At 39.0% G+C, this 25,988-nt stretch overlaps 1 protein-coding gene across 8 annotated transcripts in view; it reads right to left on the minus strand.

Moving 5' to 3' along the window:
• LOC149310619 (estrogen-related receptor gamma) overlaps positions 1 to 25,988 on the minus strand; it is a 575,297-nt gene that overhangs the window by 15,904 nt on the left and 533,405 nt on the right. For all 8 annotated transcript variants that reach the window (XM_089529318.1, XM_089529314.1, XM_089529315.1 and 5 more), the window contains one exon: positions 1,920 to 2,189. In XM_089529318.1, the coding sequence (XP_089385444.1) occupies positions 1,920 to 2,189 (270 nt within the window). The remainder of the gene's footprint in view (positions 1 to 1,919; positions 2,190 to 25,988) is intronic.

A 25,988-nucleotide genomic window follows, 5' to 3' on the forward strand; every position in this document is an offset into this window, starting at 1 on the left:
GACTGCTTTCCTCTCCACTACCAAACTATGTTGGTGCTTTAGAGACCCTTATTTCACAATTCTCCTGTCTCAAACTTCTATAGATTGGTGTTATAATAGCCATAATATTCTACTCATTGTATATGTTTATACATGAGTTCTATATGTTTATACATGGGTGGAAAGGGAGGGAGACAGTGGCAGAAAGGTTACTGTCAAATCAGTTCACTGATTTAGAGCACAAAAGAGCATTAATTATTATCAAATCAAGCCAGATGTTTATGCTAAGCTGATAATTTCAATGAATGTCATATTAAATCTCTGCAGGTCAGACAGAAATGCTGTCTCTCATTCACCTCCAAATATGCAGAGGTTAGCTGCCTTTCAAAATGTTCAGAAATGAGTGTTTCTATGCAAACTACAAGTGGTTTCTATCTTTTTTATTTTGTCAGTAACTACAACAGATCACGCTCTTAATACAGGTGCACTGTGGTGGTTCAGAATGTGTGTAGCAAAATTTGCACACTCCTGTATTTGTGGAAGGAGATATTAGTAGTGATTAAGTATATTTTCTTGGTTTTGCTTTTTAGTTTTTTTTAAAAAAAAATTAAAACCCCAATTCAAAATTCAAAATGCTAGCTCCCATTATGAAGACAAATAGGAAAGTATAACTTCATTGCTGAAAACAATTTTCCTCCTATCAATCTGAGGATTCATGCATCAATATTGTAGATGAACTGTTAATTACAAAATCAATTAAAAAATTATTTCTAAAAACAGTCACGCGTCCTGGCTCTCGGGGGGGCAATTTGGGCAGAAGGTCTCATCTCACTAGGACCGCACCAAATCACAAGTCGTCATCCACAAGTAAGCAAAAGCAATCTGTTTTTTCATTTTTCAGCGCGGCTGAGCCCAGCCTGAGATTGATCGTCACATATGGCCCCAGAAAACAAACTGTCAATACCTTGAATGCTGCAGAATTTGAACAAATAGCCGTCCGCCCATTCAAGCCACTCATTGCATCCCATTTAACAGATTTTATTGACAGTTTCCTTCTTGTAATTAAAGGGAAAACTACTGGCCAGCAACCAAGATAAAGTTCAAAGATAGGGTCAAAACAAAAGCAGATGGAGGGGCACGGTGTGACTGTCAATGGTACATAGCATCAGAGCATGTTATTGACACACAGGTATCTAATGATCGGCACGTCATTAAAGAGGGATCTATCATGAACTTTATGCAAATGCTAAAAGGGACTTAAGACCACAATAAAGCATTAGGGAGGCACAAAAGAAAAAACAACAAAGAACAAACGATTTTTTACTTATCAGACATTGGCTCACTGCTTCAGCACTTTTAAGTTCAAATGCAGAGAAGAATCCTCCCTTGATTTCTTAACCCCTTCTGAATAAGTTGTATCTGTCAGTTAAACAGCTACTATAAAAATCAAATTTGTATGGTGAAGAAGAGTTCCTGTAGGATTAAACAGTGATTTGCTCCCTTCTCTGATAAAACCTGACTTCACCTTACTTATTGAGTTCACTATGTTTAGTAGCTGGATTGAAGTAGATCTTATATTACATTTAGTCATGAGCCCATCCATTCTATTGGGTTTTAGAGAACTGATTAGACTTATCTGGATTATGAAATGGATTTAAGCAGAACAACATTTGTGTTTATTGGAAAGCATCTTTGCTTTTAATACCTTCCCAAATTTTTCTGGCTTTTTAAAACCAAGTTAGAAACCACAGTGTAACAAAGTCTTATAATCACAGATCTTCCCTTAATTTGAACTAACTTGTTTCTAGCCATTCAGCATTGTCCTCCAGTAGTATGATTAAGAATGACTGTTCCTACTGTCATGTTTAGAAATTGTCATGCAGAAGGTATTAGAGGAAAGGGGGGAGGGTTGACATGAGCCATCATGCCAATCTGCCAACCTGAATTAGCAAGCGCGATAGCTTTGAGGGTGACAAACTCTTCTTTCTCCAGCTTCATGCTCTTGTATTTTTTTACCAGTTGCAGGATGGCATTGTTGAGGTCAAGAAGGCCTGCTAATTTAGACTGATCTTCATCCATGATATAGTCTTCGGCATAGACAAGCTCATCCTCAAAGGAAAGTGATCGGTATACAACACCCAGAATCAAAATCTCCATCCAAGCACTCTGCAGAAGGCTCATCTGGTCAGCAAGCGATAAAGTGGAAAATCCTAGACCAGGAAGGAAAGTACACAAAAATATAATTAAAATGGTCCTGGGCCATCATAATTCTGCATTATAACTATACTATTGTGCTTGTTATTCTTACGTAAGTGCTAAATCTGTATTTGTAGATTCCGTTCCCCCTGATCCCCAAGATCTATCAACATAAAATAATCATAGTAAAAGTTTCATTGAGTACATGTGACATGACTTATGCTGTTATTGTTGTTCTTCCTCCTGCTGCTGTCTTTATTTCCAGGAGTCACTGATAGCAACGTGAATCTGCTGCATTTTATCTTGGTGTTTGATAACACATCTTCTCTAAATACAATCTAAACCTTTATTACATTCAGACTCCAATTTGGCAACATTTGCTATGAAATATATTAATATAATAATTTGAATCAGACAGTTTTCTGGGTACACTTTGATAATAATGAATGAGATAACACAATCTAAAGGATGCTGCGGAAGGTACTTTCTGAAAACATTGTCAAGGGGAATGTTTGATACCTTAATAGAATTAAGAGGATGATCAGCACAACAAGCAAAATGCTTTTTGAACTTCAACCTTAACAAGGCCTACCCTTCTCAGAAAAGACACTAATTACTTCTGTAATGGCTCCTGCCTCTATGCAGTGCTGAAATAACAGGATGGCACATTAAAGTGCCAAGTGAATAGTAATCACACCATTATTTCTGAGAGAGAGTGAAAATTTAATAATGCTTCTTAATGAATTTAAGTTTTCCCTTTTGTTTCACTCCCCACCTTTCTGCTTAATAGGATCACTAAGGGCAAACATCTCCAGTGCCATACTTTTTCAGGCTCCTGTTTACAGCAGCTGTTAATTTATTATCTCTGACTGTTAATATCACCCCTCACATAAGGTGCCAGTGAAGGAGTGATTTCCTGGCCTGTTGGTGAAATGTAGTGGTTTGCCAGTTGGCACCAGCAACCACCAAGTACTTAATAAAATCATCAAAGGGGATTAGTCAAGCTTTTCTTAAGGGGGTCTTAAAGACATGTCTAAAGCTTTCATTCAGTTGTTTATGGAGCTGCTTACATGTGCTTTGACAAGGATCCTGCAGAAAGAAAAGGCTGTGTTGCTCATTTATCTTTAAACACATTGCCCTCCTCTTTGAAGACCCTTTTCTTGTAACAGAATAAGTGTATATAATGTGAGGGAAAATAATGTGTGTGTGTGGGGGGGGGGGGGGAAGCAATAGACATCAATTTAGATTCAGGCCATTGCACCATTTAAAAATGAACCTACTAAAAATAAAAAAGCCAATCACTTCAAGTCAGGATGCATATATTAAAATTCAAATATTTAAGCAACTGCTGCCTCCATTCCTCCACACCCATCATTTCTTTATTCTTATTTTCAATACTCTGTTTTGTGCATAGTGATAGAAAGGATGTTTGTAATCCCTTCAAATCACGATTAACAACATTTTCACGCAAGCCAAGAAAATGTTGCTGAAAGATGACAATGGATAACACCACATGTCTGGTCAGAAATGGGAGGAAATGAAACAGAAATAATAATTTGAAAGGGTCTAAAAAGGAATGCATATTTTCAATTAGCTCCAGCCTCTCTGTCCTTTCTCTCTCAAGAACCAGTTTTTCTGCTACAGCAGATGGACAGAGAACATAGCCTGCAGCACTGTTCTGTGACAGCCCTATTCTCTCTCCCAGACACTGCTGTTAGTAAATAGATTTACACATTCTCCAATCTCCACACATCTTTCTGCCGAATAATTAAAAGCAGGATGATTAGTTTATTGAGTGGAAGGAGGAACTTTTTTATTGAGGTCCGTCCATGATTTTTATCAGGGCCAGCACTTTTACGGTTGTCATGAGGGTGCAGGCATCCAATTTTTCTTATCTGCCTGATTAATACAAACGCTGTTTCAGGACGCATTAATTAACAGATACAAATCTACGTTCTCATGGAAGGATCAATACAGAGAAGAAAAGAGGCATCAATGTGAATTTAGTGCTGATGATGGAGAAGGCACTCTATTGACATTTACGTGCACGGAAACTTTAAAGTTGCAGTAGAGCCCCTTTGTCCCTACGATTTACAAAGTAACATTTTTTAACTATAACAATGTTTCACACACTTCTGACGCATTTAATTAAGCAAAAGGCAATAAAATCCCTTTTGATCACAGAGGTTTTAATTTCAATCATTTTTCTTTCTATCCACCCTCGTTGGAAAGCTCCTAACTTCCTGCTTTTTATTTACATACTAACCTTTGTGTGTGTGTGTGCGCGCACATGCGTCATGGACACACACACACAAATTATTGTGTGCTTTACCAGCACATTTACAGTAGCAGATACAAGAAAACCGTGACAGTATTCTGACATTATGATTAGGGGATATTTGTCCAGAATTTGTGAGAGTGCCAATTACTTATCATTTCTTTAGAGTGTTCTTTACGATCATTCACTCTTTATGTTTGCAGAGGATTGCTCTATTTTCCAAAACAGCTCCACAACACTTTGTTTCTCGTATGATGCATCTACAAAGTATTATACATTTTCTTTCTGCCTTTTGAGATGGGGGGGGGGTATATTCTTTAACTCAGACAAGATTTTGAAAACTGCCTTAATACATTATTACTTAATTCCATTTCCAAAGCCAAATAAGATCCTGACACATAATTATTTTTATCAGAAAGTCTTGTCTGCCTTTCTCTTTTCCTTTGTTACTGGAGATTCAGCATAAGCCTTCTGTGAAAGTGTGGAAAGAAGATTGATGGTTAAATATGGGATTGGTGAAACAATAATTTCATGACCATCTCTGAACAGAAATATAACCAGAGTAACAGTATTTCAACTATAGCTTGAAAAATCAGAAAACCTTATTAGCCAAGGTAATCCAGATATCCACATATAATATGTATTTGACTACTCACAGAAGTGCATGCATGATAATCAGTTGTAAGCAACCATTTACAAAATGCTAAACTTTCTAGAAGAAAACTAGCCATTGACTATTATAATAAAGCATTGCATAATTTGTCACAGGGGGAAGAAAAAGGAACATGTATATCATTGTATTTTTGACAAGTGATTTTCTCTCCCTCTCCATATGAAATGATATCCTCAAACAGCCTATAAATGCATTTATTGCTATCTAGACCGGTTAATATTTTCCAATCCCTTACCACTGAACCATTTCCCAAGATGCAGGAGATGCTGCACTGATGGCACGAATCCGAACTTCATATTCTGTATTACAAAGTACCTTAATCCCTAGCATTTGACAGGTCATATAGTTTTAAATGTTCCACTATATTATGGCTTTTAATAATGCACTTCAATATACTGTGGTGTATTTCCCCCCCAGCATAGACCAATTCCACCCAAGCTGGTGACAAGTTTGATCTCTCTCTGTCTCCCTCTGGATGTCAGTGCCATTTAATGTATCCCAGGCATCTTGCTAGCAGAATGACTCTGTACCTTGACCTGCAGTTAAATAGCATGTTTATCTGCGAGACAGTGTGCTCCAAATAAACCAGATGACAGTTTGGAATAACGTCATTTGGAAGGATTGAAAAGCTTCTCAAGAATCAGGTACCCCGGAGGTAATAGGCTTGAAGGAAGCATGTTCTGTGCCAACCCTCCTGCCATCTTCTACTTGAAGCTCATGTACTTGACAATGATGCCATGGGCACTTGTCAAGACTCTCTTCCCTTATTCTACACCCCCCTCTTTCTTTTCTTTCTTTCTTTTGCTTTTTTTTTGGGGGGGGGAGAAAGAGGGATGCTGGCAAACTGATGCACTTTGCAGTCAACTTACAAAAAAGGCTAAGCATTTGAAAGTGTGAAGGGCAAAAAATATCTGACGGCTAGTCTTCAAAAATACACTTTCATTTCACAAAGCATAAATGTTTGTTTCCCAAGTCCAGTGTTGACAGAAATAGGCTGCAGTGCAGGCATAAGAACTTAACCCCTGCTAGGCATTCTCTTCTGTACCATTTTTACATTGCTGAGTGCAAGGCACTGTAAATCTACGCAGTTTCTTGTAAATAGCCATAAACAATGGCATTGATTTGCTGGTTACTTCTTCCCCTCCCCCTCACTGTCCCCACCATGTCAACATTTTTTCTCCTTCCTATGCAGAATGCAGCTTCTGGTTCACTATAAATAGAGACTTTTCAACAAACTGCACCTTACATTCCAGTTGTAATTATACCCTAATGACTCACTGATATCACTAACTATGCACTGAGAGGAAGCTGATGGAGCAAGTTAACAGTCACTTGTCCCCCCCCCCCCCCCACTCCACCTCGTTCCTTCACATGTCCATAAAACTAACACTTGGAGGAAGCTAGAAATACACTGGCAAGAAAGCCCCTGGCATTTTGCTACCAATTCAAACCTCTGCAGTATTATTTTTAAGTGAGATGAATTTTTCAGCTATAGTTTACACATGCATGCAGTTGTCATGCTTTAAAAAAACAACAGGCAATTTAACTACTCACTCTTTCTTCCATTTGCTTTTAACATAGCCCAAATCCCTGTGATACATAGCCTAATCTATTTACATTCTCAAAAGTGCCATTCTATACTATAGTTTGCTTAGGAGGAGTTCATAAAGACTAGACACTTACTTGTGGTTTGTCTATAGGCCCCTCAGATTTTTGTTTTGTTTCAGAGACTTTTTTGTTTGTTTTGTTTTTGGTCAGACTATATCAAGCTATACAAACTATGCAAAGCAGCTGGCAAAACATTAAGGTTGTCAGGAACTGGGGAAGAATGCTAGCTACTGCATTCTCTTCTCCCTAGCACACCTTTCCTCTCTCTGGGATCTGAGATTCTTTGTAGGGTTGTGGATAGATTGATCTCTTTGTTTACTGCTACTGAGAAAAAAATAATGTACTAATATGTAACATATATAGTTCACAATCTAAACCCCTCCGGTATGCAAGAGCTACTTCTTCATTGTGAAGGAGAAAACTACATTTGTGCACACATCTGCACTGTGAACATAAAGGATTCCCCAAAATTCAGAGAAATGTTTGCCATCCAAATGTTTGACTTATAACTCCCATTAGCTCATCCCTGCATGGCCAGTGTTAAGAGATTAAGAGAGTTGTAATTCAAAATAACTGAAGGATCAAAGGTATCTGACTCTTGCCAAAGTCACAGAGCAGAAAAGGGTGACTTAACAGGCAAGGACTGAAGTTCAGAGCATATGGACACAATCCACAGAATGTCTAGATAGCTCCTTCTTTAAACCAATTTATCACTCCTGCCTGTTGATCACTCAACAACTGCATAGTGCTGTGCTGACTTGCATGTGTGTGGGGGCACACAGATGGAAATTTCAGTACAGTGTCTTAGGTTGGGTACACCCATACAACTCATTGTCCACTACCACGTGTACAGCAGTCAATAATGGATGTGCATTTATGAAATTATAAAAACAGCTTTGTGTAATCAGAGAAGCACACACCATTGTGCCCCCGTTAATAACATGTGTAGGTCAGAATCAGAATTTCAAAACTGAAACACTGAATTCTGGGAGGAGAGTTGGTATCAGTTTGCAGTTATTTGCAGTGTATTATCTTCCATTAGCAAGTATACTAAGCAATAATGGAAAAATAAATCCAAAAATTCATTTTTAAAAAAATATAAAAGTGAAACATATAGCTAATGAATTCAAATGTGAATACATCTCATAGACTTAGGATGTCATACTTATAATCCAATCATAGGTCTGTCCATGCAATCTCACCAATTGATTTCTCCTCACACTCCAACTCTTCTCTGTAAATGTGACTGAATCAAAGTGTGGATGCAGTCCAGACTAACGATCTCTATAAAGCAGTCAGATGCCAGGGACAGGGCTACAGGAAGGAATCTCAGCAGGCACAGCTAAGTATGCAGCAATCAGAGAAAATAATACTACAGAAACTGGCTCTGATATATAACTATTAAATGAGCTGGTTCAACCTTTGTTTGCCACAAGTCAGTCTCATACAATCAAAGAATCTAATGGTATATATGCTCTCCCTGGCCATGTGTATACAGGGATAGCTAGAAGTATACATACTAGCCAGTTCTGAAATCAGAACATGGCAGTGCATGATTTCAAGCACTAGAATAAATCCCACTCCCTTTAAAGCTGGGGGGGGGGGGCATCTTCAGAAACACCTCTTGTAAAACACACAGTTGTGATATCATGTGTAAACCAAGCTCCAATCTCTTGATCACATTGCATTTCTTGTAGAGTCTGCCCTGTACACTTGGGTTTTCTGGTAAGTATCTGCTTCAGCCAACCAGGACTAGACTGGCAATGGTTTCCCAGAGAACTTTTTCATCTGCTGCCCCCAGATTATGGAATGACCTGCTGGAAGAGATATGATAGCTAAAAACACTGACTGCATTTAAAACACCATTAAAGACATAACTCTTCAAGCAGGCCTATCCAGGCAATTTTAAATCATGACTTTTTAATCTGTGTATGAACTCTTATGAGTGTATTGCAATGATTTTATAGTTTTGGATTTAGTGGTGGGTTTATGTGTTTTAACTGTGCTTTGTATTTTAACATGATGTACTCAGCCTTGAGAAAAGTCAGGAAATAAATAAAAAGAATAATTATTTGGGTTATGGCAAGACCACAACATATGGCTCTACTTCACTGCTTTACCATGGTATGACCCCACTTTTCTGCAAAGATTCAAGGGGGACTTCTTTGCCCCTTCTGGGATCAAAATCACAATTCTTTTGATCGTTGTGTTTGTGGTGGTGAGCCTTCAAGTAATTTCTGACTTGTGTTGATGTTAAGGACCCTATCATGGGGTTTTCTTGGCAGAATTTGTTGGGGCATGGATTGCCCTTGCCTTCCTCTGATGCAGAGTGTGACTCTCTCACCAACTAGGTTTCCATGGCTGAATAGGATTTGAATTCTGTTCTCCCAGTGTTCTAGTCCAACACTCAAACCACTACACCACACTGTCTCTACAGTTTGCTAAGAAGGCCAAGTGGTTTATCTGTCTGTTTTGTTTTGTTTATCATTCTTTCCTGTTTACAGTTAAGCAAAGGAAATATGATGCAGCCAGATGTCAGATATCAGTAACTCTGAACACTTTGTAAGAACAGCACTGGGAATGTCAATATATGGTAACACTGTAAAGAAAACCAGAGTTGGCTACATTACAAAGGTCTCCATTTCCCCTTCTGATCTTCAGGTGGCTTTTCATCTTTCTATAATTCACCTGAACATTGAGTAATGTGGTGTGGTCAGATATTTGGATCACTACTAGTTTCCATCCTATCTCCCCTTAACTGCTCTAATAGAAACAAGCTAGTTATGAAATGGCAGGTTTTAGCTTTCCCAATCAGATGTTTTAGACTACAGCTCCCATCATACCTAACCATGGCCATGCTGGCTGGGACTGGAAGAAGCCATAGTCCAAATTATCTGGGTATATTGGGGATGGCTGATATATTCAATGAGGCAAGAATCATGCACAGAAAGGGAGGCAGGAATGAGGATACCTCTTTCATTCCAAGCCCAGATTGACCTGACCTGGGAAAAGGACAAGGTGGAGCTACAAGTACGTAGGAGAAGTGACACCATCTCCCACTATCATAATGCATGATGGCAATATAACATTAGGCAATATAGGAAACTGGGAGCAGTTGAGATTATGTTGTTAACTGCCCTTGAATTGACTTCAACTCATCATAACTCTGTGGATGAGAAATCTCCAAGATCCGTTGTCTTCTACTGCTCTGTTCAGGTCCTGCCAAGTCAGTCTCACTGTCTCTCTGATTGAGTCCATTCATCTGGCATGTGGTCTGCCTCTCTTTCTGTTGCCTTCTACCTTTCCTACCATTATTGGTTTTTCCAATGATTCATGCCTTCTCATGATATGGCCAAAGTACAACAGCCTCCTAAACCTGGGCTTGAAGAATGGAAATTAGTCTTGGGCTTCAACAGAATGATCATGTATCAATTTGATTATTGCTGCTGTGAACTACAGCTGCCTTTATTTGTACTTAGGGTCACCCCATTGCTAGTTAAGCACAGAGTTAAGGAACTTAGGGCTGAAACAGACTGCAGAAATAATTCAGTCTGAAACGACTTTAACTGCCCAGGATCAATACTAGAGAATTTTGGGAACTGCAGCTTTGTGAGACATCTAGCCTTCTCTGTCAGAGAGCTCTGGTGCCACAACAAACTACAGTTCCCAGGATTCCCTAGCACTCAGCGTGGGCAGTTAAAGCAATTTCAAGCTGAGTTATTTCTGCAGTCTGTTTTGGCCCTTAATTTTTTTGGGGTGTGTGTGTGTGGAGAGCCTTATTACTCTTGAAATATATCAACATTCAGAAAGAGATGGAGGACAAGTCAATATTTCTGAAACCTGCTCCTAAGCTCACCATGCTCAGTTTTTGGCTGAGGACATTTTGCTGCCTGCAGTGGAGCTCAAATTACTATCTCTCCTGCGTTAGATCTAACAGGTTAAAAAAAGTTTTGCTGAACCTTGCAGACATTAATTCCTGTCTTCACCTTTTCTGACTCCTGGTGCTGTCTGAAGGAAGTTGCTTCACTCTGCCACTGGGCAAAACTGAACTTGTTCTTGAAGGATCAACAGTATTGATCAATGAATGGTGAATATAAATGCAGAATAGTGTACGAGGGAAATAAGTGGGTAAAAAAGGCAAAGGGATAGGTTGAAAATATGGGTAGGCTGAAGTTTTTTCTACTGCTCTTGGTTCAGTTTCTATGGAGGTCTTTTATCATCCAAAGAAGGCTACAGGCTTAACTAAAACCCTTCATCCAAGCTGCTGTGCTAAGATGTGTTCCCTACAGAAATCAGAATCTAGTTGTACCATGATCCAGTCATTTCTCCAGTATTTTATTCAAATGCATTGTTATCTTTCTTTCTTTCTTTCTTTCTTTCTTTCTTTCTTTCTTTCTTTAACAATGTATGTTCATATAAAATATAAATGAATTGTTTATAACAGGCAGGGGGAAATACTGACCATAAGCACTTTTCCAACCATGCCTACTGATAGGACAGCAAGTGCCATTTAACAAATTGAGAAACCTGGGGCTTTTATCACCATACTATTTTCATCTCCCTCAAACAAGAGCAGATAGATGGCATGGCAATAAAAATGCATTCACACTGCCCGTCCATCTCAATCCATTAAGAACAATGGATTCTCACTAAGCAAATATTCGCTTGTCAGAAGTATTTGCAACAGTGGATTCATTCAGCAGGACTAAGTAAGTGAGGTTCACAGCAATTTAAAAGCAGCAAATTAGACATTTACAAACAGTGAAGATGCCGCTTGTCTAGCATGACCTTTCACTCAGGCAGTACAAGAAGGTGTTAGCGTAATTTAAATGCCAGTTAGAAATATTTCAATGGTCTCTTTTACCTTCTATCAAGACCTTACATAACAATACTAAAGATGAAGAATTTCTGCTTGTCATTTTTTCTTTTCTTTGCAAGGAGACTCCCATTTTTGAGATAATCAACTTTCAGGCCAAACTGATGTAGCTGTTTCCATCAAAAGCTTTCTTTCTTTAAACAAAATCTTGCCTGCTTGTAAGCTTTTATTTCTATCTGTAGCTTACAAAAAGGCACAAAGAATGATATAAAAGCAGTTTAGGTTTTCTTTGTTTCTGAAGGATCCATTTAAGAAAACTGGAAATTGAGAAGTAATATTGAGAAACTGGAGCGTGTCCAAAGGAGGGCGACTAAAACGGTGAAGGGTCTGGAAACCATGCCCTATGAGGAACGACTGAGGGAGCTGGAGATGTCATATTGAGGAGGGAGCAAGCTTGTTTTCTGCTGCTCCAGAGACTAGAACACGGAACAATGGATGCAAGTTACAGGAAAAGAGATTCCACCTCAACATTAGGAGGAACTTCCTGACAGTAAGGGCTATTTGACAGTGGACACTCCCTCGGAGAGTGGTGGAGTCTCCCTCCTTGGAGGTCTTTAAACAGAGGCTGGATGGCCATCTGTCAGGGATGCTTTGACTGAGACTTCCTGAATGGCAGGGGGTTGGACTGGATGGACCTTGTGGTCTCTTTCAACTCTATGATTTGAAGATACACAACAACAATAACAACAACAACAATTGAACAGAATCTTGACCTTAATGCTTTAATGTGCTTACATCATCTCTAGTTTGGCCCATAGAATATGCAAACTTTAGAATAGTCTGATTTGATTTTAGTAAGGGCTAGAGTTAAGAGTCTAGTCATTTGGTAGATTTAATGTAGTAAATGTGTGTCAGGATTCCAAGAGACTAGTTCTATCATCCATCTCTTCTCACTGGACTACCGTATATAGTCGTGTATAAGTCAACCTCATGTATAAGTCAAGAGAAGGTTTCAGGGTCAAAATCCTGGATTTTGATATGACCAGTGGATAAGTCGAGGGTAAAACTTAGGGAGCCATAAGGAAGGATGGAAAGGGGGAAATACCACTTCCGTCCATCTCCTTCTCTGGACCTCTAGGAAGCAAGTGAATTTAAATGGAGATTTGTTTCCACGGGAAGCAAAGGCTTGCAAAACAGACCAGGCAAGTGCTTTTCAATGGGGAGTTTTCCCCATAGGAAGGAAAGCCTTGCAAAGGGACCAGGGAAGGAGAGCCTTGCAAAGGGACCAGGAAAGGAGAGCCTTGCAAAGGGACCAGGGAAGGAGAGCCTTGCAAAGGGACCAGGGAAGGAGAGTTTTGCAAAGGGACCAGGGAAGGAGAGCCTTGCAAAGGGACCAGGGAAGGAGAGTCTTGCAAAGGGACTGGGGAAGGAGAGTCTTGCAAAGGGACCAGGGAAGGAGAGTCTTGCAAAGGGACCAGGGAAGGAGAGTCTTGCAAAGGGACCAGGGAAGGAGAGCCTTGCAAAGGGACCAGGGGAGGAGAGCCTTGCAAAGGGACCGGGGAAGGAGAGCCTTGCAAAGGGACCGGGGAAGGAGAGCTTTGAAAACGGACCGGGGGAAGGAGAACCTTGCAATCGGAGAAGGGAATGAGAGCCTTACAAACGGAGAAGGAAAGGAGAGCCTTGCAAACAGACCAGGCAAGTGCTTTTCAAAAGGGAGTTTTTGCGATAGGATAGGAAGGAAAGGCTTGCAAACGGACTGGAGGGGGAGGAATTCAATTGAGATTGGGGCACCAGGCTTTCTTGTTATAGCACCTTTCTAAGCACTATTGCTGCATTGACCCTTCTATAAGTCTACTCAAGATTTTAGGGGCAATTTTTGGGCATAAATTTCTCGACTTATAGTTGAGTTTATACAGTAACTGCTAACTGGAACTGCAGGAGGTCAGTAGGAAAGCAGATAACTGTCTTCTAGGGCTTCTGTTTAAAGATTCATTATGAAGAAACAGATTTTTTGGTAGAAGATGAGGACATGTTTCAGGATACATTCAGGTTCAGATTGCAATAGGTCAATGAAGTTTACCCCTTTATACTGCACTATGTTCAGAAATGTAGGCCACTTCCGAGGTATAAACATTTTTATCTGAAATGCAAACTGGAATGGTGAGGGAAGGGAGAGAATCATAGAATCATAGAGTTGGAAGAGTCCGCAAGGGACATCCAGTCCAACCCCCTGCCATGCAGGAAATCACAATGAAAGCATACCTGACAGATGGCCATCCAGCCTCTGTTTGAAGACCTCTAAGGAAGGAGACTCCACTACACTTGGAGGGAGTTTGTTCCACTGTTGAACAGCCCTTACTGTGAGGAGGTTCCTCCTAATGTTGAGGTGGAATCTCTTTTGCTGTAGTTTGCATCCACTGTTCCGTGTTCTAGTCTCTGGAGTAGCAGAAAACAAGCTTGCTCCCTCCTCAACATGACATTCCTTCAAATATTTAAACAGGGCTATCATATCACCTCTTAACCTTCTCTTCTCCAAGCTAAACACACCAAGCTCCCTAAGGCGTTTCTCATAGGGCATGGTTTCAAGACTATGATCATAAATCATATATATCACTTATGGCAACCCTAAGATTTTCTTGGCAAGATTTGTTCAAATGGGGGTTTCCATTGCCATCCTCTGAGGCTGAGAGCATGTGACTTGCCCAAGGCCACCCAATGCTCTTCCAGTGGATTTATGCAGCACAATGGTCTGATGGCCCTTTCAGGCTATTCTAGCACCCATTCCAGTATACTGGGCAGGCAGTGGCTAAATGTGCAAACATGGAAGTGAGCGGGTAGTGGATACTGCCCTTTTCAATTGAACCGATTCCTTGAGGAAACTTGCAAGAATTAAAATATATCTTGAAATCAACAATTAATAAACAGTATTTTATTTAAATGTTTTTCCTTTTTGCCTACCATCACCCCCAAGATGATGTACAGAAAATTAAAAAAAACATCAAAAAGAGACTAAAACAGTTTCTTTAAAAATAGTTTGTAAATCACATAGTTAAAACAGTCAGAGAGTCCACCCATGATTTTAAGCACTAAAGGCATGTGAAATAATGTTGTGTTAGACAAAAGGGTTGGAGCCAGCCTGACTTCCTTTGGGAAGAAGCAGAGAAAGTCCTGTCACAAACAACTCTTCCGGGTGTTTCAGACTTTCATTCCCAGAAGTCCCAGCTAGCTTGGCCAACAGTCAGGAATTCTGGGAGCTGAAGTCCAAAACATCAGGAAGACCAAAGTTTGGGAACCACTGATCTAGATCAGGAGGTATCATCAGTTCACAGCAAGTCTCCTGCTGGGGCGAAGTCTTTGGGAAGTGTCCCATGAGATTAACTCTGAATATTTCAATTCAGAAGCTAATATCAAAATATATAAGTAATTATCTGTTTATTTAAAAGTAACACAACATTATCTAAGATGAGGATGGCTTATGGATCTCTGCATATTATCACACCTGGTGTCTTTTTACTGTCGGCTTGATCCCATTTGGTCTGTTACACTTGGCCTTGCTAATTTGTTGTTGTTATTTTACCTCAAGTCAATTTTGACTTATAGTGACCCAATGAATGAGAGACTTCTAAGGAGATTATCAAATAGAGGCTTACCATCCTTATAATGTGGCTAGATCATCCTTAAAGTGTAAGGGTGTGATAACTATGTCTCCCATGATGAAATCGTCATGGAGGCATCCCATCATTAAAGCATTCGTGGAACCACCATTTCTCTGCATAACGGGAACTTCCATTATGCAGAGAAATGGCGGCTCCACAAATGCTTTAATGACGGGACACCTCCATGACGATTTCATCACAGGAGACAAGTCTGACCGGCTATCATATCATTGTGCTTTAGGGACAATCTAGTCACGTTGTAAACCTCCATGTGATAATCTCCTAAATCACCCTATTGTCAACAGCTCTGCTCCTTCACAGACAGACTCAGAGTTGTGGCTTCCTTGACTGAGTCTATCCGTCTGGAATCCAGTCCTCCTTTTCCCCTACTGTCTTCTACCTTACCAAGTACAGTTGGCCTTCCATAGCCACACATTCTGCATCCACAGATCCAACCACCAACACTTTGAAAATATTTTTAAAAGGAATTCCAAAAAAGCAAACCTTGATCTTGCCATTTTATATAAGGTGCACTGTTTTATTATACCTTTGTATACAATGATACTTGAGCGTCCATGGATTTTGGGATCCAAGGGGAACCTGGAGCCAAACTTCAGTGGTTACCAAGGGCTTACTGTATTATTGCCTTTTTATGCGAGTCATATCTTCTTGTGTTATGACCAAAGTATGACAGTCTCAGTTTAGTAATCATGGCTTATATGGAGAGGTCAGGCTTGATTTGCTCTAGGACCCATTTAGTTCTCTTTTTAGCAGTCAACGGTATCCATAGAACATTTCTCTAGCACCACATTTCCTATGAATTCATTTTAATATTTTGGATCTTTTAGTTCCAGATCAAGTGGCTATTTTCAGTCAATATGTGAAGCTTTTCAATACTACATATATGGGAATGGGTTTCTATATTATCTGTGGTGACTTGTGTTACTGTTTTAGACACCAATACTTAACATAATTTAAAGTTTGGGGGTATTAATAAGGATAAATCTGGTTGATCTGCAGCTTATATTTGTACTTAAACTCATATTAATAAAACTATAGGTGGCTCACCCTTCTGTATACAGAATTAAAATAGCAAAAATATTTAAAAACAATTTGAAATATACAAATAAAAACAATAAAAAGGAGATTGGGGAAGGGCACCCAGTACAATTAATACAGTACAGCACCCTCCTGAAAGCCCTTTTTTTTTAAACCATCAAAAGCCTATCAGAAATTCTTTGGTAGGAAGGAGGAGGCCAATATAGTTCAAAACAGAATTAAAGACCAGTTTCTTCTGGCAGGCTTATCCAGTTGGTTTTTTGATTGTGAATTTTAAATGATGAATTTTCAAATGTGGGTTGTTTTAATATGTGTATATATTGTCCTTTTCAAATTGTATATGTTTCTTTTTAAATTCATGTATATTTTATTTGATGTGTTTTAACTGATGTGATGTTGTTCCCCATCTTGATCCATAGGGAGAGGCGGGTAAGAAATAAATATCATCACCATCATCATCTTCTTTCAAAGGGAGATCAGTGTATAGAAGCAGTCATTATAAAGATCCTAGTTTGCATACCACCAACTATGCCTGTGAAAGTGGTAGGATGGAGAGAAGGACCTTTTTTGAGAATCCTGGGTTTCAGGTAGTCCATTATCTGTAGGTTATCCTACAGTCCCATATATACAATGTTAATCCAACCAAAAATTTGCCCTTACCTCATTGCACAAGGCAGGATTTTTTTATATATAAAAAGCCAAGGAAATAAATTAATCTGTTTTATTAATATTTTACACTATCACTTTTGTACGGATTTTTTAAAAAAATAACCAGGCAATAGTTCTGCTAATTAAAAATTTCCTAAGTACCCCTCTGAAATGTCTCCCTGGAAAAGAAGGTCTTTCAAGCCACTGAGGACTTACCCAGTGGCTTCAAGAGGACTAAGTTAGATTAAGCAGAAATGAACCGCTCTAAATGGCATGAGAGTCTCACTACCCATCATCTACATTTCCAATTTCAATAAAGAGGCTTGGGTATCCCCTGTCTGAGAATATTGGTGTCCTTAAGACTACTTCAGGAGGTAGAGTATCTGAAGTCTGCAACAGTTCAAAGAAAGAAAGGAAGGGGGGGGGCAGTTTGATTCTAATACACCTAATTAGCCATCGGCAGACTCTTAATTGCATACATTAGGATGATTCCATAGTGGAGATTAATTCTAAATATACCCAAGCAGCTGGTTAAGATGCCATGGATTACAGTGTGGACTGTACTTTTCCACTTAATTAGATATCAAAATTAAGCAGCAACAAGCATTTTGACATAACGGGGATCAAGCCGCCACTTGGCATCCCAGGGCTGCACTAAAGTGACCGCTAAACAGAGCCGCACAGATGGAGAGATATTAAATGCCACACTGGAAAGTAATTTCAAATAATAAAATATCAATATTTACATTTTAATTACCCCTGCTGAGAGCCGCTCTGTCATTTTCACTATTGCCGACGCAGCAAGGGGTAGTGGAATGACATTGCCGCTCTGACAGCAATGACTATTTTGTTTCCATTAAAGAATGACAAGTGTTTTAGAGGCAGTGACACCCAGTGTGTGAACAAGAATGACAGCCGATCAGAAATTTCCTATTAAGGGAATAAATGACTCAACAAAAGAATTGACTTGAAGCAGCCAGGTCCTCCTTGAATGAAGCACATAATCAGTTCCAAATTTCCTGGCAAAAGTTTATAATTAAAAGACACCCAAGAGAACACTTAGTGTGCTACTAAACACTCAAAAGCATAACACATTATGTGACTGGTCCATATCACACAGTCATTATTAAGAGGAAACAGTACTGTGAGCTTGTGACAGAAGTCTAGATTAGATTAGCCAAAATAGGTTCACTGTAGAAGCAAGATTATTTCAGTCTCTTCAAGGCCTGAACTTTATAGAAATACCTCTTCATTTGGCAACTTCAGCTGAATTCTTACTTTGACTATATATATTTTTTACAAAACTTTTATTTGGGTTGACTTTTAAAACTTTAAAACTGTCGCACAAGAAATCCTTCACAATATAATATTGGTACACATACACTTACTCATACTCATTATTTTAAATATCTAGTTGCAGGTCCAAATCTTAATTTGTTACCACATTGCTATACTTTGCGTCTGGCTCAGTTTAATTATGGCAACTGGGTGGATGAAGTGCGGCTCTCCAGATTCACCATTGGCTAGGCTAGCTATGGCTTATATGTAGGGCAAAAGCTTTGCAAACATCTCAGTTACACCATTAAAAAATTAAAAACAAGTCTTAGAGGCATGATTCATACCTGCCATGGACACACTTAAAGACAGGATTGTATCATGATATCTGGAAATATATGGAAAAAATAAAGGAAAGTCCCTCCTCCCTTTATCATTTCCACAAGGCATTGTGCATTGATACTGAAGTAGGGGGTTGGGTCTCCTGCTCTGTATAGTGATGATCAACTCTCTGTAGTTGTAAGTATGAGGTGGAATAGTTTTTTAAAAAAATGTTTCAACTGAATCCTTGAGCAGAATCACCACCCACTATCACTGTCACTGGGCTACACAATCCAAGGGCCAACTGACTTAGGGCTAGTCTACACATAAGTGTATTATTCAAATTGCTGCTGATTTTCACACTCCATATTGATGTTATTTGTCTTCATTTTTCAGCACAATTCACATTTATTTGCTCTCCCTCTGCTGAAAATGTGCAGCTATGTGAATCCATGCAAAGTGGATGGATGGACAAACATACTTTTGATAATGTGCATCCTTATGGATACTCAAAGATACTCCATTAAAAAAATACGGTTCCTTTTTCTGCTGAATTTGTGGAGTTCATTCCCCCTACCCCTCAAAAAGACCAAATTCTTGTGAACTGCACGTGGAGGGATAACATTCTATTTAAATAGAATAAGGAATATTTAAATTTAAATTCCTTGGGGAGTATTTGGAGTCCTTAGGAAATGCAGAGAATTAGGAAAGAGAAGGCTTCAATAAAGGAGGCATATAACAATTACATACTGGTTAGTTTACATTACCACACTTTACTTTATTTTATAAATATAAACAATTTAGTGAAATATCTGAGATGGTGACAAAGGAGGAAAAGAAACGGGTGCTTGACCCTTTCCTTCCCACCAGCTAAAATGTCTTGGAAACTCATCCTGGCTGCTCTATAAAGAACACTTCCATTGGTACCAGTCAGAATTTCTCTCCTAGGTTGAATTGCATCTTTGTATATGTATCAGATTAGCTAGAGACTTTCATTGGGATTACAGTGGGAGAGGAAAAATTTATTCCAATGTAGTCACACAGCACCATCCCAATCTGAACAGAACTTCACTTCCATGCCCAAGCAAAAGAAGAAGCAATTTGAAATGGCATGTTTACCATCAGGAACCCTCTGGCCCTCAGGCTAAGCAAATCCTATTCTAGGTATGCCCTATTTTCAAAGACAACACATCCCCTTTATCCCATGAGTCCACATCCAATGTTTCCCAATGCAATCTCACTTGAATCAAAGCAATAGGTATTACAGTAGAAAGGTTCCTTAAAACAGCTGGGATTGGAGGATAACAAGTTTATAAAATGGTGGCAGCATTTCCTAATCCTAGCAAAAATGCAGTAGATGCCCAAATCACCTCTTTAAGAGATCAGCATATCGGATAATAAGGGTTAAATCCTCAATGTAACAGCTATAAAGGAGAAAGAGGTCTCTTGCTATCTGTCTTAAAAGGAAACAGTGAAGAACAAAGTCTTGGGTCAGTACAGCATCCTGGGTATCTCTATGACCTTTCTGTGCTGTGGAATGCATTTGGTAATGCTAGTGTATCTGAACTATAAGTGTGACAAATGGCTGGGTCAGGAAAGTGGATTAAAGCCCCCACCCCTCCTTTTCAAAGAAAAATAAAAGCTTGCTGGCATCTGTTCTGATCACTTTCAAACACTGATGAGAACTTAACATGCAGATCTAAGCACAGTTGGTAGTTACCCCTAACATTAGCTGCCTAACAAGTACCTCTTCATATTTGTTTCTTTCCAGAGAGTGTACCCTGGAAGTATTTCTTAAGCATCCCTAATGCTTTTAGGACTAGACGCTTTTCCCCATTTTTCAGCCACTAGCACCTTTTAATTTCTGAAAGAGCCATGGTTGAAAATCTTAATTAATTGTTCCATACTGCTTCAGGATCATTATGCAATGTAATAAAGGCCGTGTAATTATGAAATTTTACAGCCATTACCAAGGCTGATGGCTCGTATTTCATCCTCAGCTGGACCCAATGGCTTTTAGCCACTCAGCTTCCCTTTGATGAACTACAGACAGATCTATCAGGCCCAAACAATATCCAGGCAAGGCGGCTATAATAGCTACCTACCGATGAAGCCACAGATAAAGATAAACTATAAATCTACACACAAATGCAGGCACACCGCCTCAGGATGACAGAGGAGAGAGGATGAGACACTAGGGAAAGCTTTCCAGGAGTATGAATTCAACCTTTTCCTCTTATTCAACCTGAGAGTAGTTTGATACTTTAGTAGTGATATTCTTACTAAAAATCTTTTCTTCAAGGGTTTTGACCCCCTCCTCATACATTCCTAATGAGCTGATTGAAAGCTACAAGAATGCAGATGCTACTTTTAAAATATTTGCAGAACAACACTAAATGTACTGTATAATATATTGATACTACCCCAAATGGTATCCACATGGCAAAATTTTTTCCAGAGATTAGAAAATCTGTCAGTTCTGCTTTCTCCCACAGTTGAATTTCTCAAAAACTCAAATTCAAAATGTATTATGAATAATCCAGTTTGACACCACTTTAACTGTCATGGATCAGAGTTAGGCAATTCTGGAAATTGTAATTTTGTGAGATATTCAACCTACTTCATCAGTGAGCTCTGGCACCACAACAAACTAAAAATCCCAGGATTCCATAGCACTGAGCCATGGCAGTTAATGTGGTGTCAAACTGGATTATTTCTGCAATGTGGATGCAGACCCAGTGGGTTTTCTATGGCCCAGTGCAGAATCGGATCCTGATTTCCAGAGTCTGAACTGGCCAAATTTGAGGGGTACAGAAATTGGTATCTGCCTGCTATATAGCTGTTAAGTATGAGATGCATCTCAAATGAGAGAGAAAGAGATGGCAAATATAATTCAGCAACTAAGTGGGCCAAATATACATGGATTCAAACTCAGACTTTCAAGAGTTAAAGATTCAGTGCCTAGGGCCCTGGATAAATGGATGGATGGATGTTGCTTTCTTCCACATTCAATTACTTAAAAAAAAACCTCTCGGGTTTAAGTCACAAATATAAAGAAATTTGCAATTTTCTCTGCAAATTCTCATCTAAAAGGCCGTGAAATCAAACCATTCCCATTTCTTTCATTTTGCCTGTTTCCATATCTTCTGGAGGGAGAAGTTGGTAAATATACAACATAATGACACAGAATGAGTGTCTCTGCCTGCGAAGGATGTTTGATAATGATCACAAACAGTGTGCCCATTTTCATTTCAGGATAATATGTTCAACTGTTCTTAAAACCCTTAGCCTGTTTGCAATTCATAACATTTCTCAGTCAGCTACAGCAGGTCATACTTGGTCAGAATTTTTTTTACTATTTCAATTGCCTATTTGCTTTATAGAAACTGTTCTTCAGATTTGCTAAATGGGTCAACTGTTTTTATTTGAACTGTAAGATATAAAGAAGAATTGGCTCATTCCTTCCCATTCCACAGAAACCTAGGAGAGTTGTGTATACCCTAAGGGCAGGGTCCCTGTCCCTGTCATATTAATGGGACAATCATTCTTTTAAAAAATCAAAAGCAAATAGTTTCTATCCTTCCATATTATTACTTTTTCAAACCTTAAATGCAAAAAAAAAAAAAAAAAAAAAAAAAAAAAAAAAAAGACTGAACTCATCAATTATTTTAGGAATGATACTTTCTGATGCATCTTTGTGATGCATCAGATGGATCTTGTTTCTACAGCTACAAGGGGCAAAAGATCATCATGTAACTTTTTGTTCAACAGTTGTATTCTTACTGGATGTGCATTTAAATGATTTCTGTTGATTCTCTTGTCCTGAATGGCAATATGTAGGTTGATTTAATCTTTTTGGGCAATACTGGTAGGCAAAGCCTGCCCATGAGGAAGATCTGGATGGCAGGAGAAGGCATAGTATCTGCTGATCTGATTCTCCTAGTTTTATGTATTCAGTTCAACAGAGAGCACTGCCAAGTTGCATAAGTAATGCACCATCTTCACCCAGTCCCCTACTCCACTTCTCAGGGAACTATGCTAAGTGCCCACCTGCCTTTTAAAAGAGAACTTTAAAATATATATACCTAGAAAAATCAATCAATCAATCAATCAATGGATGGTTTTGTTGGACAAAAAGGTCACTCATACAGCAATAAAGTAATAGGTTGCTCTTGTGCAATTTCAGGACACTCTGCCTGTGGATCATGCCCTGGGCAGAGGAAACATCTGGATAAAAACAGCTTTTGCATTCTCCCCTCCTTCCCCTTCCAATGTGTGCCATTGTGATAACTGCTCAGTCAGTCAATATTTGTACACTTGTATTCAAAACGGTGTGACTTTAGCTCTGTAGTTTAACAAGGGAGGACAAAAGTCTCTGCATGGCAAATATTTGGCCAGTTAACTTGTTACTTGCTGTGCAGAGCACTGAAGTAGCTTATCTAAGTACACTGAAAGAAAGCTTCTCTTTTCAATTTCAAGGTTAAAATATCAGCTAGCAATGTACTATCCAGTTTAGTCCAAGAAAGCTTTGGCTATTGAATTCACATGCTTTCATTAGACTATGTATCGTGCATTGATTTTAAATATTAAATATTATTGGAACCTCACTGGCCCATATTCAATCAGTTTTGAAAGTTTTCTCTTGTATGAACATACAAGCTATAGATCCAAAGTAGAACGCTTTACTCAGGGAAAAGATTGATTACTTTCCAAACCTATTGGCCATATCTGATAAGTCACAGAGCACATAAAGGCCTGGAGATGCAGAAAGGGAACAGGCTTGCTGGAACCTAAATAATAATCTCTGGAGAAGATTTCACCATCAACATTCACCTGTCTATGCCACACAGACAAATGCAATTTTTACTTCTGCACTATACAAAGGGCCTCTTTAACCCTGCTAGCCTAATTTTCTGGCTCCTGAAAGTCCCGACCCCACAATTTAAAAATAACATCATATAGGCATGGTTTTCAGCCAATCCCCCCCCCCGCCCCCGCAACCACACAGAAAGCATCCCCAACACATGATAACGTGTGAATATATCATCCTCATTACATAAGAAACTAGGTTCATCATTTTGAGAGGGATCACAGAGGGAAACCTAGATGTTTGGCCTGTTGTGTGTGAGAGAGAAAATGTGCTCCATGGGAGGCTTTGGGGAAAATTGGTCCTTGGCCTCTGGACAGTTGCCCACCTGTAAGAATTGTGGAGTTCAGTACAAGTACTGGGAATCAGTATAGTAAGTATAGGTATAGATTTTTCTAGGAATCAAGGCAAGTGGTGTCAACAAAAGCCAGGTGTGGATCAAAATTAAAATGTAATTTTTTTAAAAAACTGAAGAAAGTCCAGAAAATCTTGTTGGTTCATAGATGACAAAAAGGCTATAAATGTTTACTTATTTTTGAATGCTCACTGTTATTCCTAATATGTATACTATGTTTGAGTCTGATTTTATAGTTGACAGTCCCCAGATGGACTGTTGCTAAAGTGTGTAGTATCCCTTTATCGCATACCTTTCCTCCACAACTTTTCTTCTGTAGGAAATTAGCAGTTTTTCAAGAGGTCTCTGTGTGACTCAGGAGTATGACATTTACTAATTTGTTGAGATTCAGGGATTCTCTTTGTTGAAGCCAGCACTAATAAGAAAGATATGGTTCAGTATCTCGGGTATTCTTCCAAGTTTTATTAATTAGGTGGAAAACTTTCCCCTCTGGAATACCGTAAGGTATTAGGTATTTATTAACACTTCAGCCTACAAACTAGAGCAAATTTACAGCAGCGGAGGTAATTGTTACACATAGCAGCCTGTGTTATCAACTTGCCAGGGACAAGCACAGAAAGAGGGTTTTAGATTATGATCTTTTTCATGATATTTTAATTGTGCTTCTTAATCTGCTAAATTAAAAACTCCAGTGCAATCTTATAGAGATCATAGACAAAAAGGAGATTGTATCACTTTTAAATAAAATGTATGAATACTCCTATCTGTTTTAATTATACTGAAAATTTAACAGTCAGATCTAATACATTCACAGTGAACAAGGCAGCCCTCCACAACCTGACACCCCTCAGATGTGTTGGACTATAACTCCCATCATCCCCAGCTATAATTTCTTTCAAATTGTCCTCAAAGCAGCACCTTCCTCCCACATAAATCAATTCATTGAGTTGTCCAGAATTTGCTCTGCTAAAGTAGTATCCTATATTATTTCATTTATTGATTAAATGCTAAAAAAGAAAACTCTGTAATCGTGCTCTTAACTTGTCAGTGTACAAAGGCCAGAATCTAAAATATACTACATATCATATCAACTTGTGCACCCCCCCCCCCACCACTATCAGCCTCATAGAACACTGATGGATTCAAGAATGTGTATTGGGAATCCTGTTACAGTCGGGGAAGAAAATGTATGAAGGAAAACTCAGGAAAGGATATCACATGAAGGAAGAAGGAGGTTGGCCCCTAAATAAATCTTGTACTAGAAATCCTCATCCTGCTGTTTACATTCAGAGGCTTCAAATGAAATTTTGTAATATTTTGGGACAGCAACTGCTGAAGGTGCTGGGGGAAAAAAAGGAAAAATAAGGTGTGCACAGAAAATGTAAATGTGACCTGTAGAACATCGCAACAATTGCTTAACTGCCCATCATTTTTGTTTTGTTTGTTTTTTTGTTCATTTATATACCGCTATTCCAAAGATCATAGCGGTGAACAGCAAGTAAGCTAATTAGCAAGTAAGCTAATTAGCTAATTATTTCTCCATGACTCCGTGCTTATCAATTTTAGAAATGCTAATCTAAGGTTTGGGGTTTTTTAAAGCATAGGATGTACTAGATAACCTTAAATAGAATTCCATCCTACAGGTCTAATTCCAGAACATACCACTTTTACACATGTTCCCTTGAATGAAGATAAACCTCACTATGTAGGGGGAATGGCATAAATGGATCAAATTCTGTTTCCATTCAACTAGGACATCTATGGGAACCATGTTACTCTTCCACCTGATTTCCCTTGTATGGTTGCAAATAACACAAAGCATGGAATAAAGTGTACATTCTAGACTCTTAGTTAATTTCATGTGCACCTAACTCTTGATGCATCTTTTACCCCTCTGAAGTGCAGCAATCTTGACTATCTAAAAACCTGCTGCTCTGGAGCTTTTCAGCGCCCTAGAGCAGTTTTTGAAGGTTCATGGAGAGTTTCAGAAATGGGGATTGCCTCTCTTCTGGTTTCCCTAATAGCATGAACCCCAGATTTGGGGGGGGGGGCACTTGGAGAGCTCAAACCCTCCATAGGACTGGGTTGGGTGGGGTAAGTCCTCTTCCCTGAAATGATCTGGCAAAACTGGACCACCAAGACTCCCAAACAATTGACCCTTTTGCGGAATTATCAGTCAGAAACGAATTAAAAAGATCAAACACTAAGAAATATTAAGATAGCTATTGTTTCTAAGGAGCACAAGTGTGGTGCAGTG

This window comes from Sceloporus occidentalis, unplaced genomic scaffold (genome assembly GCF_023333645.1).
Source record: "Sceloporus occidentalis isolate IW3139 unplaced genomic scaffold, rSceOcc1.0.p SCAF_6, whole genome shotgun sequence".
NCBI lineage: Eukaryota > Metazoa > Chordata > Lepidosauria > Squamata > Phrynosomatidae > Sceloporus > Sceloporus occidentalis.